Source organism: Phalaenopsis equestris, unplaced genomic scaffold (genome assembly GCF_001263595.1).
Source record: "Phalaenopsis equestris unplaced genomic scaffold, ASM126359v1 Scaffold000600, whole genome shotgun sequence".
In the NCBI taxonomy this organism is placed as follows: Eukaryota; Viridiplantae; Streptophyta; class Magnoliopsida; order Asparagales; family Orchidaceae; genus Phalaenopsis; species Phalaenopsis equestris.
This window is the reverse complement of record NW_018165040.1, coordinates 447,846-466,454: the sequence shown is the minus strand read 5'-3', so window position 1 is coordinate 466,454 and position 18,609 is coordinate 447,846. Positions and strand designations below refer to the sequence as shown.

The 18,609-nt window shown below is 32.3% G+C and overlaps 1 protein-coding gene across 1 annotated transcript in view; it reads right to left on the bottom strand.

Moving 5' to 3' along the window:
- LOC110029759 overlaps positions 1–18,609 on the bottom strand; it is a 28,679-nt gene continuing 10,070 nt past the window's right edge. The window contains exons 6-12 of the mRNA XM_020732189.1: positions 17,752–17,811; positions 16,711–16,833; positions 16,015–16,086; positions 12,815–12,952; positions 5,130–5,285; positions 492–593; positions 1–356 (exon numbers count right to left, since the gene is read on the bottom strand). Of these exons, the coding sequence (XP_020587848.1) occupies positions 324–356; positions 492–593; positions 5,130–5,285; positions 12,815–12,952; positions 16,015–16,086; positions 16,711–16,833; positions 17,752–17,811 (684 nt within the window). The 3' untranslated portion in view covers positions 1–323. The remainder of the gene's footprint in view (positions 357–491; positions 594–5,129; positions 5,286–12,814; positions 12,953–16,014; positions 16,087–16,710; positions 16,834–17,751; positions 17,812–18,609) is intronic.

Here is an 18,609-nt window from a genome sequence, read left to right as displayed (position 1 = left end):
TTTTTATACAAATTCTCAAGGTTTGATAGCGGCACGCACAAATACATCGGTTAGCTTGTTCAAAAACATTAACGGAACGATAGGTTCTAGGCAATGTTTCTGGTGATATGTATTTAATTATCCCTAGAACTTTTCCTTTGAGCTCAATATATTATAAAACTTCAAAATCATAACAATATATAGCTAAATAAAGATTAAAAAAACAGTGCTTTGAGCTTAAGGCTATGCATTAAAAACATCGGATGAATTCTTTAGAGATGCAAAATAATAGAATATCAAACTTGTATAAAATCTGCATCTGTGGAAGTCGCCGCTCTCATCTATTAGAAAAACCACCACCTCCGTCTTCTTGTCTTCTGAATCATATCAAAATAAACATAAAGTATGATGAGACCTCCAGTATATATATATAAATTACACTAAACAATAGGAACAGTTAATTTGGAAAGTGAAATCATATATAAAATAAAAACTTAAGTTATGAGATGAACCTTGTTTTCCTGATTGGGAGCTGGCATGGCTATAATCTGTGGAACAACGCCCTTCACGCTTTGAACATATGGCTGCAGCTTTTCATCCAATAGTTCTTGAAACTTTGCATAAAGAATACAAAGAGGCACACAAAACCATCAGCATTACATCACGCTACATATTGTTTGATTGTGTGAATAAAATTTCTGTAAGAAATCTGCGGGTTCAGTTCATAATTGAATGAAAATCGGGAATGAAAAGTTACAGATTTGTGCATATTCCGTGATTATGGACATGAAGGCTTAAATGACAGAAGGGCAATATTTGTGTGGGAAAAAAAAAAAAAGAGCTATGTCAAAATGAATCTGCAAAAAAGCTTTTTAAGGTATTCAAACATTAGTTTTACTAGTATTTTCACTCGAATTCTAAACATCCAACCCTAAATTGTATGCTATGATTTGTGATCAAGATAAATAGAATGGAAAAGCTGGGGCTATACATTTGTATCTTTTGTATATCACAAAAGATAGTTAAAATTAGATCTAATTGACAATTTGGTAGTCATGTTTCAAATATCACTAATTATGCACCTCAAATATTTAGAAAGCTATATTGGATTGCCCAAAAGAGATACTATAAGATATTAATGACAACACATACATCTGCTGAAATAATGTTAATCCTTCAATTACTAAACATAGTTCGCAGGAACAAATTGTCCCGTTCCTCCGCTCCTTGAAAATGTAGCATGCACGCGTGCTGGAGTGAAAAGAACTTTCTAGAATTACATGAAGAATCAACATTCAATATATAACTTTTTGTATCCATATAAAGCCGAGTATATTTTCATAAAATAAATGATTAAAATAAGTGATACTACAGCTTAACTACAAAAATATCTTGAACAATAGAGGAGATAATTAGAAAATAAGGAATTTAGGATCATGATAATAAAGATCAAATATATAAAATGAAATGTTGATCAGTGTTAAATCTATAAGCATCAGCTAATATTGCTCAAAAGGTCAAGCATATGCAATAAAAAAAAATGAGGATATAATTGAAAAATATTACCTCTAGAGTTTTAGCTGTGGTTAGAAATAATAAATTTCTAAAAGTGTTGCCCAATAAAAGACTATCTTGGTGACCCAAGGAAAAATCTTATAATATCACATTTAAATGGGCTACGTTATATGGGTTGAAGTGTTGGACAGTAAAGAAGGCGGTTAAGTGTGAAAGATACCAGAATTTTAAAGTATATGTTAGAGAGAGGGAAGAGTAGACTAATAAATGATCATAATAGGACATGGGGAAATGCATGTTTTGTAAATAAGATATTGTAAAACAGACTCGAGCAATTTTGCCATGTAAGTATGGTACAGCATGCATCAATAAGAAAAGTAAAATTGATGTCGCGGGATTATGAAGGTCAAATAATAGACTGAAGATAATATAGTAAAAAATGTTGTGCAAAAAGATTTGCATGTAACAGATTAACACCATATGAAATACTCCATAGAAATGAATGGAGATTAGGATTCATAAAAGCATTATATTAATGAACAACTACTTGGATATTTTTTTTATTTATGACTCAAAGGTAAACATTACAGTACCTAAGAATTCAACTTCAACTATTTGTCAAAAGAAAAGAACTACAGGGACATTATCCCGCCCCAACTGAGTTTTCAAAATTAGCTTAATGGCAAATCAAAGATGCTACAATCATAAACACGGACTTTTAGGGTTTGTTGATCAGGTGATTGTCCTTAATATAAGACAATTAAAAATATGCAAAAGTATCTACAAAAAATTTCAGAGCAAGCTAATTCAACCAATCATTTCCAGTATAATAAAACTATTAGTTAGATCCAAGATGATCTCCAAAATTATTTCTCCGGACTTACCTATTGAAGCTTTTTTGTTATTCGAGTGTCATGAACAAAACGAGAGAGATCAATTGTTTCATAAAACTTCTATTTTTAATTTGAGGCTACTGATTAAAATTTGATGAATCACTACCCATCTCTTTTTACAGATTTGTGCTTCAAAAATTACTTTGCAAAGTGCAATGTGTTAATACAAACCACATTTTAACAACATGCATGAGAATGTCATTGCCTACGCAACCCAATGAGAAAAGAATAGGTAGCAGGTACAATCCTTCAGTTGTAAGGACTATGGAAATACTATTACCAATTGTGCAAAGAAATTCTGCAATTCTTGTAACAAAACTAGGCACACATGAAAGAATGCCATACACATCACTAGAATCATCAATCAAATGCTAAACAAATAGTTTTGTTAATCAAGTAATTATCTTACAAAAGTTGTGGATAAGTTATCTCTTACTGCCAAAATGGTTCGGCGGATGAATTATTAAAGTCATCATAACCTCAAGGCTACAATATACAATTGTTTTACCTCTTCCAATATAGCTTGTAAATTCTGATGCATCTAATCATATGATTGGCTCATTGCATCTTCTTCACAAGTTTAGACCGTACATGGCTCATCCCATAAAAATGTTATCACTGTTGTTGTTAAAAAATATATATATTAATTATTATAATAGATCTTTTAAAAAAAATTAAGGAAAATCCCTGTCAAATCTTCAGACGCTCTATCCTGTAAAAAAATCCAAAATCATGCATGTAACATTATAGTGCAATGACACCATCTCGTCTTACAAAGATGGAGTTGCAAGGTTTATATGACAGTGAATTTTCAAACAAATTCATATTAAAAACATGGACTAAAGTCTCTTTAGGCAAGTTAGTAAGTTGATAAGATCCAAAGCAACAAAATAAAATCAGTTAAATACCCTGATGATGGCAATGCTAATAAAAAAACTCAAATTAGAGAAAATAAAATTATCAAAATGCTCCCAAATTTTAAGGAAACCCATTTCAGATTTAAACCTATATAAAAAAAGAAAATTTCAAGAAAATTATAAAATTTTACAAATGTAATCTATTAAAACAATCATTAAATAATAGTTCATTCACCCTCCACAACAATTTATCGACGATGACTAAATTAAAATTAACCGAAACACATATAAATTTCTATGGCTAGTCTCAAAAGACTTCAAGCTAATAAGGCCATGACATGTGTCCTCCAACTTCGTGATTTTACTGCTAAATAGCACTATAAAAAGTAATGATTATAATTGGGGCCCTCAAACAAGGTCATTCAATACAAAATGATATCATTAAAATATGATGACCATCGAGTTTCACAATAGCCTAAATCCTCCAATTGGTGAATTATAGAAGTGCACTTGATATAGTACAAAATTTCCTGTTAGCTAACTTCAACTAAAAATTATTCCTTTAGACAAACATTAATCTAGGTCTATAAAATCCATTGAACGATGGAACCCATGACTACTGATATGGATCCTTTGGTCAAATTGTGTCGAGCATTTCTTTTTACTGAGTAAGCCAAAGTCTACGACAACTTAGGATGATAGAATTATAGAATCATGATTGAGCTTTTGTTATCATTTTCCCCTCCATCAACATAAATTAAGGGCAAGAAATTTCTCAATCTTAAACTAAAACTAATGATACCATATGCTAAACACTTGGAATCTGATTCCTATCTTTAATCAAAAGTTTTCTCTCATCACTGAGAATGGTAATTAACAATAAAGGCTTACTCCTATGGAAAACCTGAAACTAGAATTTAAATACTCGTAAAATAAAGACGAAATTTTTGGGGAGTATTTTATTTAAAATCTAATATATCTTCTTAAAAATTTAACCTGAAACATAAACTTTCTCAGAAATACCAGGCATAATTTTTTAAAGCTAAAAGATTAAAGTTATTTTTTTCCATGTAAAATAGAAATAAGATATAACTATCAAGACGAGCAATATGATACAAAAGTGATTGAATTAAGCAATTTGACAGGCAAGTAGTTCAATTTTATAAGTACTGGCAGGATGGGGAAGAAAGAAGAAGGGAAGAATAAAATGGTGTCCATAACTAGAAGAAATAAAAAGAAAAAAAAACACTTAACAAGGATGATCAATAATTTCATCAGACTGTCGTGCCTTAGTTACAAGAAAAATATCACTATTCAAGTTTTTAAAGATTGAAGGACCCGCATTACATATGCTCTAGCTATTTCAATTAAGATGTGTATGTTTCAGTAGGTTGCAATGCTTCATCTAACGTTCCCATTTTGCTATAAAAAAGTCTAGAGTGCAAAAGCCCTTCACATGAATAAAGCCCGAAATTCATGCAAGCCAAAAACGCTACTATGCTATTACGCTGCACACAGAATGACAGAAACAACACCAAAAGAGCTAAAATACAGTGTTGAAAACTATAAATAGCGCATTGCCCTTAATAGTTTAAAAATTAAGTTACCCAGTTCAACCATTTTGATGTATCAATCATAATAAGCGAAAAATGTGCATGATAAAGAATATACGCCTGAAAATGTAACATTAAACTACCCAAAAAGAAACAAAAAAACTGAGAGATCTGTAGCATTTGTGGGTCCCAGAGCTCACCCAAAAAAAAATAATAAAAATAAAAATCAAATATCAAAACGGCATTTATAGAGATGGAAACATTCACAAATGCCATGGAAATAAAAGTCACGAACACAGGAATAGTCTACAGCAAGCTAGAAGTTGAAGTACCTTATTTTGTCGCCATTGAGCTTCCCATTGTGCATCTAATATTTTTTCAGCCATTTCTCTCTGTGCAGTCAGCAGACTCACCATCTCTAATAGTTTATTAGGGTCTTTCAGTTCGTCTTTCGTCCATGAAGCTTCAGTTAGCGGAAGATCCAAATCCTGTAATAGATGCTGTCAGAAACTAAGTAGTCATAAAAATAAAGGAAGTTAATTTGAATAACACCCTATACATAAGTGACCAGGGAGACTATGGACTGCTCGTTTGAACCGTTATACTGAATGAATGAACTTAGAAACTATTTTCAAATAAATAATAAAATACATTTTATTCAAATAAAGAAATATAGTGTTTTTTTCCCATCTTAGTTCACAAATAAGGGCTGCAAGATAAAACATGTCATCTACATAAAGGTTTAAGATGTAGAATGTATTTGAAGAGCTGAAGTAAATGAGAGTAGAATGGTAAATGTTATTTCTTTTCAATAAATTACATTCAAGTCCCTGAGCAATAAAACATGCTTCACATAGGTCCATATTCATAAATTTATTTTACTTAGGTTCTTCAAACTTCTAAAAATTTTGTTAAGTATATCGAATTCAAATTAGATTGTGCGTAAAATCAATAAGTTCTCACCATAAAATATTATCAAGTCACTCTGCATGTGATGTTTGAGAGCAGAGGCAAAATCAGCACTTTTTGAGAAGACAAAATGCCCCCTTAGACCCAACGTGGGGGCTAGGGCAATGAAGAGTAAAGTGATATTTCAGGAGGGACAAAATAGATATTTCAGAAGGGGCAGAAGACCAAAATTCCCTCCCATATAAGTAAGAAAATCTGAATTTGAGGGGGGCAATCCCCTCGAACTCTACCTAGGTCTGCCCTGTTTGAGATTGTTGCACAATGAAAGGATGACAAATATAAACGTTAAATAATTGTTAAAAAAGCAAACCACAAGCACAAATCAAGAAATACCAAGATTTAGATGAAAAATCCAAGATGGAAAGACGTGAGTATAAAAAAAAAATTCACTACATTCAAAAAAAAAGAAGTTAAGCGTAGAGATGGTTTAGAATTTGGCGGCTCGCATATAAAACACTAAGTATATGTATGGCTCGCATATAAAACACTAAGTATATGCATACATATTGTTGGCTCCAAAAATTCACGCCATAGCCTACCTCAAAGTGATGAATGAGAGAGTTTTAAGTGAGGTTTTGAATCAAATTTTTATAATGCAGATGAAACAGAGATATAACACTACCGAGAGATTTTGCCCACTTTGGGAGAACGTTTTAATCTAGGGTTCAAGGTTTCCCATAGGCACAAGTTCTAACGGTTAATTATTCCTCAATAACATAAGAGTATTCTCTATTAAGGCAAGTCATAAGGTGTTAAGTATGCAGGCTTCCCATATAATAGCAATAAACATAAATTTTAGATTATGAAATTTATCGTAGTAAACTTATAATGGATGGTAGGGGGAATAATTACGAACCTAATCAAAATCTCATAGTTTTGTTATCAGGGTTGTCATAGTCCATGATCTACTTAGTAGAGGAGATAATCAATTCAATCTCGCCGAATGATCCTTGTCAACAATCATGAGTTGTTTCGTCCAACGAAACATAATAGATACGGGATAGAGGTTTGTTTAAAGGGAAAAATTCAAGTAGAACTTAGTTAACAAAAGTTCTTATGCCCTCTTAGACATATCATATGATTCATAACCCAAAATGTACAGATTCATTGGGGAACATACAAGCTATAATTGTAATTGCAATATAGTGGAATTTGTTTGGTCAAATCATCCACTCAGATGACTCTGCTCGTAACAGTAATATTATAGAGTTGATTGGTCTCAGGCTACATCCTTATTGATGTAGGTTGATTTGAAAGTAAATATAGTGATATAATTGATATAACATTGGTTGCTTATAAGTTGAAACTCTTACAGAGAGTTGATGGAATGTAACTTTTCCCATTGAAATTCACTTTCAACATAGCCATTATCAAGGAGTTCACTTGAAACTTTTTATACTCAAAATTAGGAGCTCTGATTTTGTAAACTCTAAGTTAACTTTCTTGAATTTATACTCGATCATCTAGTCAGCTCTCTAGGTCAGTATACGAAGTCCTCTCAATCAGCTCTCTTGGCCGATGTACCCGATTCTCCTAATAGGTACTCTCATGTAGTACATTTGGTCCTCTCAGAATTAGGGCTGTCAAAATGGCTCGTTGTTCGTGATCAACTCGTTAAATAGCTAGTGTTCGACTTATTCGCTAAGCAAATGAGTCGAAAACGAACAATTATTTTGCGCTCGATATATAAACAAACCGAACACAAACAAAATTTTGTTTCTTCGTGTTCGGCTAGTTTTGGCTCGAAATAAATAAATAAGCATATATATATATATATATATTGAGTATTATTTTTAAATAATTTAATTGACTTCAACGCTACAAAGATTTATAATTAACTAAAATTACTAATTAAAAATAGAATAAAATGATATTAAATTCTATTTAAATGAATATTTTAATATAAATAACGAAATTTAAACCTCGCCCTACCCTTGACATTTTACGTCTCTGTGATTAGGATTGTCAAAATAGCTCATTGCTTGTGAATAGCTCGTGTTCGGCTCGATAAGCAAGCAAGCCAAATACAAACAATTTTTTTGAGCTCAATATATAAACGAGTCGAACACGAACAATGACATTTTTTAACAAACTGAACTAAATTCGCTCAAGCTCGGCTCGTTTACACCCCTAACGGTTGCATGCATGACTAGGGTTGTCGAAATGATTTTTTGTTCGCGAATAGTTCGTGTTTGGATCGCAAAGCAAACAAGTCGAGCACGAGCAAATTTTGTGTTCGAAATATAAATGAGTCAAACACGAACGGTGGTATTTTTTAACGAGCCGAATAGAAGCTGAGCCCAGGCTCACTCGTGTTCGGCTCGTTTACACCCCTACTCAGAATACCTCGATTAACCTTCAAATTGCCTATTTTGGAATAACTCCTTAACTAATCCCTTTGATGGTCTCTATTGGTGTATTCTACTAATAATCTCTATTACTACTAAACATGATTATTGCCCTTGTGCATTTAGACCTCATGAGTATATACATAGGGTTTTCGGCAACTACGTATCGAGCTCATGAATCGTTAAAATTTTGTCTAAATCTTAGCTCTACCACAAAAATCATGGTACATGCCATTGCCAAATATCAAGATAACCACAAAAAAGGCCATGGATCTTTGAGATCATTGCAAAAGAATAACTAAGTTCAATTTGATCCTTTCAAAAAGGATGTTTCTTCTCACGAAAAGCATGGAGGCAACACTTGTAATATATGCAATTGTTCAGTTAAAAAGTCTTTCAAGAGGCCTCTGCCCATTTAAACATCATAAATATGATTGAGTTATCTCCGCTATTACTGACTCATCCATAACATCCTATACTCAAGTCATCCTCAATTTTATGATTCTATACTCTCACATTTGAATAATATAAAGAGTCAAATTTTATCATTCATATTTATGATGTTGTCTATTGGAAAGTTTATTATTGCCCCAAAGAAAAGGACTTGTGATAGAATCATGACAATATAACACCTACATCGAACACAATCATCTTCTTCGTCTATGCGCTAATCTCTCTTTCTCCTCATTAAGTAACCAAGATATGGCACTTTTTGGATGTAAATTAGACATAACAAATATCATGTCTTTAAAAATTGGGATATGAGCAATTCCCTGAGTTATGAATTACAATTGAAAATAAATCTTCATTGTCGTTAATATTGGCCGCTCATTTTTTTTTTCTATAACTTTGAATGGGGACGGCCTCTTTTTTACATTTCATCAACAGAGATTAAAAAAATGCTTCAGCCTTATCATCAGACACGTGGAAGAATCTCATTTCTTCTTGAAAAAGCTAGTTCAATAAACCCAAAAAATGAAATCATTCTGAAAAAAAATGTGTTGGCAGTATTAATCCTTGATATCACAATTTTCACATGATACTCTCATCATGGCGAGAAATCACACTACAAATCATATTAGTTACATTATTCAACCTAAACCTCAACCGCCAAACTCAGGTGACAACTTCAGTTGATGAGTTCCTGATAAATAAAAGTGAATTTGAAGACCAAATCATCTCTCAAGATAGAAAAATGTAGCCTGCATTTATACTTTTGGAATCCACACCACTAATGTGTATCATTTTGAATCATTTTTAATTTTCTCTAAAGCAATTCCTTCTTGCAGAATTTTTTTTCAATTAATTTTTTCAGTTGTGCTGGGTGTTATCAAATTCACCTCATCATTAGAGTCCTCATTAAATGATGGGCATCGCTTGTTCCAACTCCCTCCACTTCAGAAAGATCTTCACCACCAGAGGGATCACCAAAAATATCCACTCCCATAGCCCGTTCCAAATCTAGAACATCATCTAGATGCCCATCATTATTGAACCTACCAATGTCACTATTGAGAAACCATGTTGAGCATGTAAATTCACTTTCGCTCTCAAAATCTAATTTCTTCCTATTCGCTCCCAAGTTGTAATTTCTTCCTATTTAAACAGCTTGAGAAATGATGTTCAATAACATATCCATCATCACTAACATCTCCATCTGAATCTTCAACTCCTTTGCATCCATCTTCATTTAATATAGGAGATGACCTAATAATATCCCACATCAAGTTGGGCTTCTATCATGTTTAATGGCTTCTTCACACTCAACGAAGAGCTTGATATCAAAATCTTCATACATTTTATTATCACTACACATCATGAATGCATCAACGCCAGTGTTCAAAACAACAATGCAATCTAATAAAAAGCACTGCAGTAACATTACTGTTGACGCACTTAGCAGCCAATAAAACGCATCCTGTTTAATATTGAATATATATTTCCTCCACAATTTCTATAGGCTAAACACTATGTTTGTACTGAACACGAAAGGTAAATTATTCATCAGCCATGGCTAGAAGAAAAGAAAAAAAAACACATTGCAGGAGAAAAATAGAGGTCACAAAACAGGGAAAAATGCTCAATACACAAAGAATAACTTGTTCACAAAGGAATCCTCAGAAAACTGACATGCTTGTAAAATGTCCTTATTTATGGTCTTGATTTTGCCTTTTTGTTATGTTATGTTTTTGGAAGGTATTCTAGATAAAATTAAAGGTAACAGTTGTAAGGAGCAAGTCAAGAATCAAAACGAGAAGAAAGGAGCAAAGTGGTGTTCTGGCACCAGAAGCAATCATTGGAGTGCACAAACAAAGAGCTAAGAAACTCGGCGCTGGACATGGAGAGCTGGGGAGCTGCTTTACAGCGCCTAGGCGCCTGAATTGCAAAAGATTTCCCGAGGGCTTGGAAACCCAGCGTTGGACTGCCAAAATAATAGTGCATAAGCGCCGTGACACTAGCGCCTAGGAGCTATAGAAGGACAAATAGTAGCGCTCCAGCCCCACATATGAGCACCCCGACGCTGCATATGAGCCCCCCAACGCCAGTACCCGAATTTTGACAGTTTGTACAGTTCAAACTTTGGTTCGCTATGGAGAAGATATAAATTGGATGAATACAAAAATTTGGAGGCTTTTCCTTATTTTTTCTTCTGCCAAAAATTCTTGAGGGAGGAACAAGAAGGGAGAAGGCCAGAAGTAGATCAACAACAAAAAAAGTGAGGTGTGAGAGAATTTGAGAGACAATTGCGTGTCTTTACATCTGTCCTCAATTGTGAAGAAGAGAGATAAGATCTTTTCTGAAGTTTACTTTGTGGATTGTAATATTTTGCTGTCAATAATTATGTATTTTTCTCTTTCAATCAAATAAGTTTGTTTGTGCGTTCAAGCATAAGTAGTGAGTAATCCTCTTTTTCTCCTTGGAATGGGAAAGTAAGATCGATGGGTGTGAAATTTTTGTTTGGCTTTGAACGAATTTGTTTCTGGTGATGATTAACTTTCCCACCTTCCTTTACATTTCATTTTGGCCATATGATTTGTTCAAATCTATTATGAATTATGAGTCTCGGAAGAGATAATAATGGAATCAACTCAGTTAATCACATTAGCCTATAAGAATAGGAATATAACCTGTAAGGTGATGGAAATATATGGGGAGAATGTTTTGAATGGGTTAGAAGTAGGCTTTATGGAAATAAACCTATTGTCGAACCAAACTTTATTATACTAGCGGAAGGAGGTAAAGAAGAGTATTAATCTCGTTTGTCATCGAGATTTTTTACAAGAAACTTTCATATTCCAAAGTCTTATTTGATCCATTTCATGGGAGAACTTTTATGTACTTGAACCCTTCAACTTCTCCATTGTGCTAGAATTGCTTCTATAGAATTTACGTCAAATCAACATTTCAGGCTATGATTGACATCTGTGGGTTAGAGTTTTTCTTAATTAAATTCATCTCATTCCCTGCTGGATCAACAACCAAACTCCAATCCTGTTATTACTGATACCCCACGTACACTTGCATGAGTCGCCCGTACTTTGAAGTATCTAGTGCGTGTCAAAAACCTAAGAAAAGCTATATAGAAACCCTATGAACAATTACAAGAGAAAAAATATTTACAAGAAAAATAAGAAATCAAAAAGCAAATGCTATATAGATCAACGAGAAGCAAGGCACTATGTGAACAATGACAAAGTGACAACTGTAACAAAAGGAAATCAGCACATCTTGCACGGATGCTTGCTTTCGATTGATCAATCTGAGAACTATAAAACGCATAAAATAAGGAACCAATTGGGATCAACTTTGGTTTTTTATCTTCTATTTTTTATTATTTTATTTTGTTTATATTTTAATTTGAAATAAAATATTTTTGGCTATATGATAAAGTAGAGTTTTTTTTAAATACTCACAAAACACCTAAAAATTACTTTCAATATTTTCGTAAATATATTAATTTGTTTCTAGGATAAAAAATAACCCTAAATAAATATGTTAAAAAAAAAAAAAAACTGATCTCAAACAAACTCTAAATAAAAAGGATAAGATAGATCCCGCCATTGGATGAGAAAAGTGAAAACAATAAACTAAAGAAAACGGATAATGCATTGGAGCCGTATATAATTGAAGCAAACATATAACAAAAGGATGCCAAAGTTTTGGTATACATTCATGGGTAATTAAAGTTAGATTATTCCAATGATGGGGTGGTTAATGAAGTGGCATAAAAATCAGGTCAGCAAACTAAATGAAATAAGGATTAAAGCAGAGATCAAGACAATGCATGTTCATAACTCAAAGATGTAAGTGTCATTTACCTTTCCTTTTATATGATTTCTTATGTACTGCAGTAACATGACAAAGATAATCATTATTTCAATGCAATAGTTAAACTATCCATTCCAAGAAACTAGAACTAAGTTAAAAGAAAAAAAGCAACGATTTCTTGAGATTGAAGCCAAGGAAATGAAACAAAATCCCAATAGTTTATGGGTTGATTATAAATCTATAGCCATTGATTTAAACTTCTTATCATTTTTTTCTTATTTTTAAATTTACTTTCACTCAAATTCCTAGCATCCATACATGGCCAAAATGAAATGCTAAAAGAAAACCAATTTACCTCGTTTTCATGTATACTGTTAAATAATATTAAACAAAATAAGTACTAAGAAATTATTCAAAATCATAAATCTTACACCCCAATTGCTGGGTCGAGGTGGGGCGTCAAGTTTCAAGACCTCCGCCTCAAGTGCTTTTTTTGCCTTGTAATATGGAATATTTTTCACTATAATTGGATCATCCCTTGCACGAACTGGATCTAAAGAAATGAGAGCCTGTTAGATTAGGAGCAGAACTTCAGTTAGAGAAATCACAAATTGAACTGTGCCTCCATATTTGGAAAAATAACACACAAAACTACAGCTGTGGCAGAAGTAAAATGGGTTAACTTAGAACCTAATATCATCGTATATGTGATATTAAATTAATAGTTTCCTTTAGGATAGCTTGGGATATAGGGTTTCCTAACACTACTCTAAAAGAAGATGCATAAAATCTTTGAATACATTAAAATTCACAATACACAAATGTTTGCTATAGGAAAAAATGAATCTTTTTTATAAAAACCATAAAATGCCCTAAATTCACACAAGCATAAATCTAATAACCATACAACTAAAAACTTAAGATAAATTTTAGATCATAAGAAATATATCAATGGCTCAATCAAAATTCACATGCTGCAATTAGAAAATTCAAATTGTAGTAGATTTGACCAAAATCAATAACACAAACATATAACAAAATAAGTAGACAAAATAGTAGCAAGACCAGAAATAATCAAAAAGAGATTTAGGTCTCAAGCAGATAGAAGAAGATAATATTTCTTGAAATTTTACAATAAATATTGACACAAAACTTGAGGAACTTACATCTAACAAATACACAAATTTGAGAAAAGAAGAAATTTCATCAAAAAAATCAGTTAATTTACATGTCTTGGTAATCACATATATAGATCAAATTTCCCCATTATACGATAAAAAATGTGAAATCTCGCAAAAGCTAAAATTTCTAATCCAAAAACAATTGCTAATATCCTACAAATCCTAAATGCTACAATATCAGAAAAGATTAAATCCCAAAATTTCACCCCAACTATTCATGTGTTGTCAATTTAATCCTAGAATAGCACATTTCTCCAATTTAGACCCTCAACTTTGCATAATTAATCCAAAATAGTCCCTCCTATAGAAATTGAAATAAAAATTTGATCTCAGTTTAGCCCGTCGACTATATAAAATTGATCATAATTTAGTCTATGAAGGATCATTTTGGATCAATTTTGCTTAGTCGGCAGAATAAATTGAAGAAAAATGATACTATACGACTAAATTGGCCACATAAGAATAATCAGAGGACTATTTTAGAGTTCTACCAAAATCAGAAACCGCGTATCAAAGCTGAGAAGCCAAAAGCTACAATTTGCTACAGTACCAAAACAGCATTCTTGAAAATTATCAAATCACTAGAGTTGTAAATTCAAATTACAAAGAATAAAAAGTTACATTGATGCCTAAGGGCGATTGTCTTTATTAGCCTAAGGGCAATTTAGTCTTATACTATTATTAATGATGGGGATAAATATAGCTGATATGCTTTGGGTTCGGGATGCATGATATTGTGGTGAGTCTTAGGTTTAGGGTTTGGGAGAGATTTACCTCTTAAATTTTAGTATTAGAGAAAGATCGTCTACCTCTCAAATTGTAGGTGCTTATCTTATGTATTCATGTTGAATTTGATGTTTGAGAAACAAAAATATTATTTGCTTGAATTTCTGTGAGAAATTAGGCATGAATCGTATCGCAAAATAGCCCAATTAAGCCCATAACATCAATGTGCCAAATTCATATTTTACAGTCAACTGGAGAACCAGATAACAATGAAAAGGTACAAACAGCCAGCCAAGTACAGAATAAATTAAATCAACTGATGAACCACACCAATTCAGCACAAGAAATGGAAGAAACAGCAGGGGAGAATGGTTAGAAAATTAAAGAACATAATCCATTCACACACAGAATATCGTAGGCATGTTTAAACCCTAACGTACAACTAAATTCTAAAAATCAAATAACTACTAACAAAACATCAACTATAGTGACATCAAAACTCTGAATGTCAATTTACTTAAAGATGGGAAGAAGATGCTAAACATCAATTTAGCTTAGGGATAAATTCAGGCTTTATGGGGTTATCATTCAGCTACTGTGCTCGGGAAACTCCTCAATCGGTGCTCAAAATTTTTTTAATTTACATTTTGTAGAGAACTAGTTAACATGATTGGAATTAAGCCGTGAAAAGTTGTATACCAAGAAATCTTGTCTAGCAAAAACATAAGGGATAAATGCTTCAGCCCAATACACCTTTTAAGCACAAACAAGAGGTATAAACCGAACACAAGGGACTCCCTCCAATGCGGTATGTGGGGTTGTACGCAGACATATCATAGTATCAAAAACAATTTTAAAGCCGCTTATATACATATCACACAATTCATATATATTTACATATCAACCTAAAATTTCATTTTTACATGCATACCACTCAAATATTTTATATCACATAAAAAATACCATCACTTGTAACTTTTTAAAAGCAAAATATACGTTTTCATGCATAGATTTATGACACCCAGGTGTTATAAGTATAAATATTTGTAGTATTCAAAAATCTACTGTAGTGGCTAATTCATTTGAGCTTAAACCTACTATTATCCAAATGGTATCAAATAATCAGTTTTGGGGAGTTCGAAACGTAAATAAAAAAGAATTGTGTGGCATGTATGTAAATTACCAAAAATTTTAAAAAAAAGAAAATACTTCTAAAATATTGTGGCTGGCCAGCCCCTAATGTATACGTTGAGATAGTCTCTCACTGGTGGTGGAATATGGTTAAATGATGTTTCATTAACACGTCACCATCAATTCATACACCATGTTTCACCTGCGCGTTATCATCCAAACCAAAATACCACAATGCTACTATTGCTTCTTAGTTGATAGAGTAAGTTAGATTGAAAATTAGGTGTTTAATCAAGATGAGGTTTTTATTGCAGGCATGGCTGTCACTCAAAATTTTCAACTTCAACAAATATTTAGAGAAAGAAGTTTAAAAAAAACATGACAAATAAGCTAAAACAACATAATTTGCAATTAAAAAAAAAACTTCAAAATAACATTAAAAGTAATCTAACAAGCTATATTCCCGAAAAATTTTGTTAATTCACAGAAAAACAGCAATTTGCAAAAAAATGCACGCTTAAAGCATATTTTAAATATAAACAGTAGTAATTACAAGGAATGCCAGGATACTGTTGCCCCCAATTGATACTCACATTTTGCAGATGCTCCCAACCAGGTTTCCGATTAGCAACTGCATCCCGAAGTTGATCATACCGCACGGATTCCTAAGTACATAACAAACCATAACAAGAAACAAATCGAAAAGGAAACATTAAAATAGGCATGTCGTCTATGAACCAAAAATAGGAGAATAAAGGTACTGTATAGATGCTCCAACAGGAAGAATTAGTCTGTGAAAGTCATTGTCCGCAGATTTTTTTCTTATTTGAGTAATGCTTACAAAATATAATTCAGAGCAAAGATTTCCAAATTTTCAAGTACCAATATTAGCCAGCTGAATTTGCATTGATTATTTGATAATTATAATAAACAGAACTTCCTCCTATTTGTTAAAAAATCTCACTGATATGTCTAATAAAATATAACAGAATTTTATTGAACCGTTATATGCATTGCAGGATCCTGTGAAGTGGACTTGAAATATCCCAATTCTTCTACACATAGGTTGAACGCAATGATGCATGTATAGACAGCATTGTGCTTCATGAACTACTACGAAAGAGAAATTGGGAGATGAATTTGGAAAACCTGATTGAAGTTACGTAACCGGAAGAAATGGTTGAACATCTTAAACAGAGAGGAATGAGCATGAAATTTGTAATAAGCACCCAATTCTTAACAATATCACTGAGGAATAGAGAATAGAAAATGAATAAATAAAGGCCAACCTTGTATGCCCACCAAATCTTTTGTTTGATTTCATCATCATAGGTGCACCCACCAATAACTTGAGGCAAGGTAAACAACCAAAAAGCAGCAATCTTTGGGTCCTTCATGCTATGAACAATATGCTGTTACAAGAAGGAAAAACATCTCTTATCAAAAATGTTAAAAATGCAAGAGTTCGAAGGTAAAGCAAAAAGTGTTCTAAAATGAAATTCAAACTGCCATAAAAAATTTTTGAGTGAAGAAAACCCCTTCAATTTCAAGGTTCCATAATAAAGGCAATTCCTAAAGAAGTTTTTTTTTTAATACGGTTGTGAAAATTGGACCAAACATTGAACTAGAATAAGAGGTTCAAGATTTAACGGTTGAACCGGATGATATAATAAACATTAAAATTATTTTAATGTAATTTAAATGACTTGATAATCACAACTTCAATATAAAATATAATCTAATTTATGGCACTTCACTCTCGAATATACTGAATATAATTCTAAATAAAAATTCTGAGATAAGCTTTTTTAATATTTTTTTCTATATTTAGTTTAAATCTTTTATTTTTAATCATCCAATCAAAATCAAAAAGCCAAAAATTCATAAAAATGAGCATCACTCGGTTCAACAAAAGCAGGCCTGGTTCACCTGTTTTGAGCGTAAGTGATTTTGAACCTAGACCAAATTGACCAGCTGACTAGTTCAAAGTTGAAGAAGTCAGACCGGCTGGTCCGTTAGTGTTTTAAAAACAAAAGTAAAAGCGAATGCCAGGTTTTGTTAACAATTTTGTCAAATTAGGCTCCATGATGTGAACTGAGTTGCCATGCAAAACGAGTGCTAGCCTAAATCTGTATTGTTGAAGCACAAAGTCACGCCAACTTTCCAAAAATGGCATAAAATGGCATAAAAAGGAAAATACCATGTCACTGGTACAATAATGAAGCTACATTCAACCAAGCAATTTCCAATGGCTGTATCCACAAACAAATCCTGCTGGCTTCAATAAACGTTGTAGGAATAAAGAAACATTTAGTGAAAGTAGAACTTGCCTCATAGGGATAGTCCATCTTTCTCATGACATTGTAAGCTTTCCATGGTGGTTCCATAATCTAAAAATACCAACAAAAAGTAAACTTAAGAATTGCAATTTGAAAAAAAACTCGGATATAAAGATTTAATGTATTATAATTACAAAAGTTAGGGGAAGCCATGTGAGGTCCATAAAAAATAGGATTATTCATTAGTCTCTCTCTCTCTATTTATCTATATATCTACATGCAAAGACCGCTCGTTATAGAAGTACCATCAAATCAGTTATTGACATTTTAATGTTTTCAATAAGTATTAATATTGTCACTTCTTAACATGTCATAGTTTAAGATAAATGATGTTGTATGACAACTAGCTATAATTCAGTAACCAATTATCTATTTGAAGATTAGTTAGTGATGAAATAAATAACGAGTTATCATTATTATAACTGATAATTTATGGTTAACAGTGTATTATAACTAGTTATTGCTATATAAATTTGATTATTGCCTTTTTAACTAATTATCACATTATGTTAAAGAGATATTATTGCATGAAACATGGCTATTAGTATAGGAAAGCTGATTGCAGCATACAACTACTGGCAAATAGGCAGGGTGAAGTTTGTTCCCAACCTTAAAAAGAGTAGCAAGGAGTTCTACCCTTTCTCAAAAATCTTCACATTGAAGCATATCACATAATTTGCACAAATATATTTGACAATGTTGAATAGTGCACAATAATGCAAATGTCCCCGTGGAGCCATAGCGCATGGGGAATGGTGTGACAATGGCTATTTTAATTATAATGTAAAAGTATTAAAAATAATGGATAAAAATTTAGCTAAATATTACAGGCTACTAGATTGAAAGATA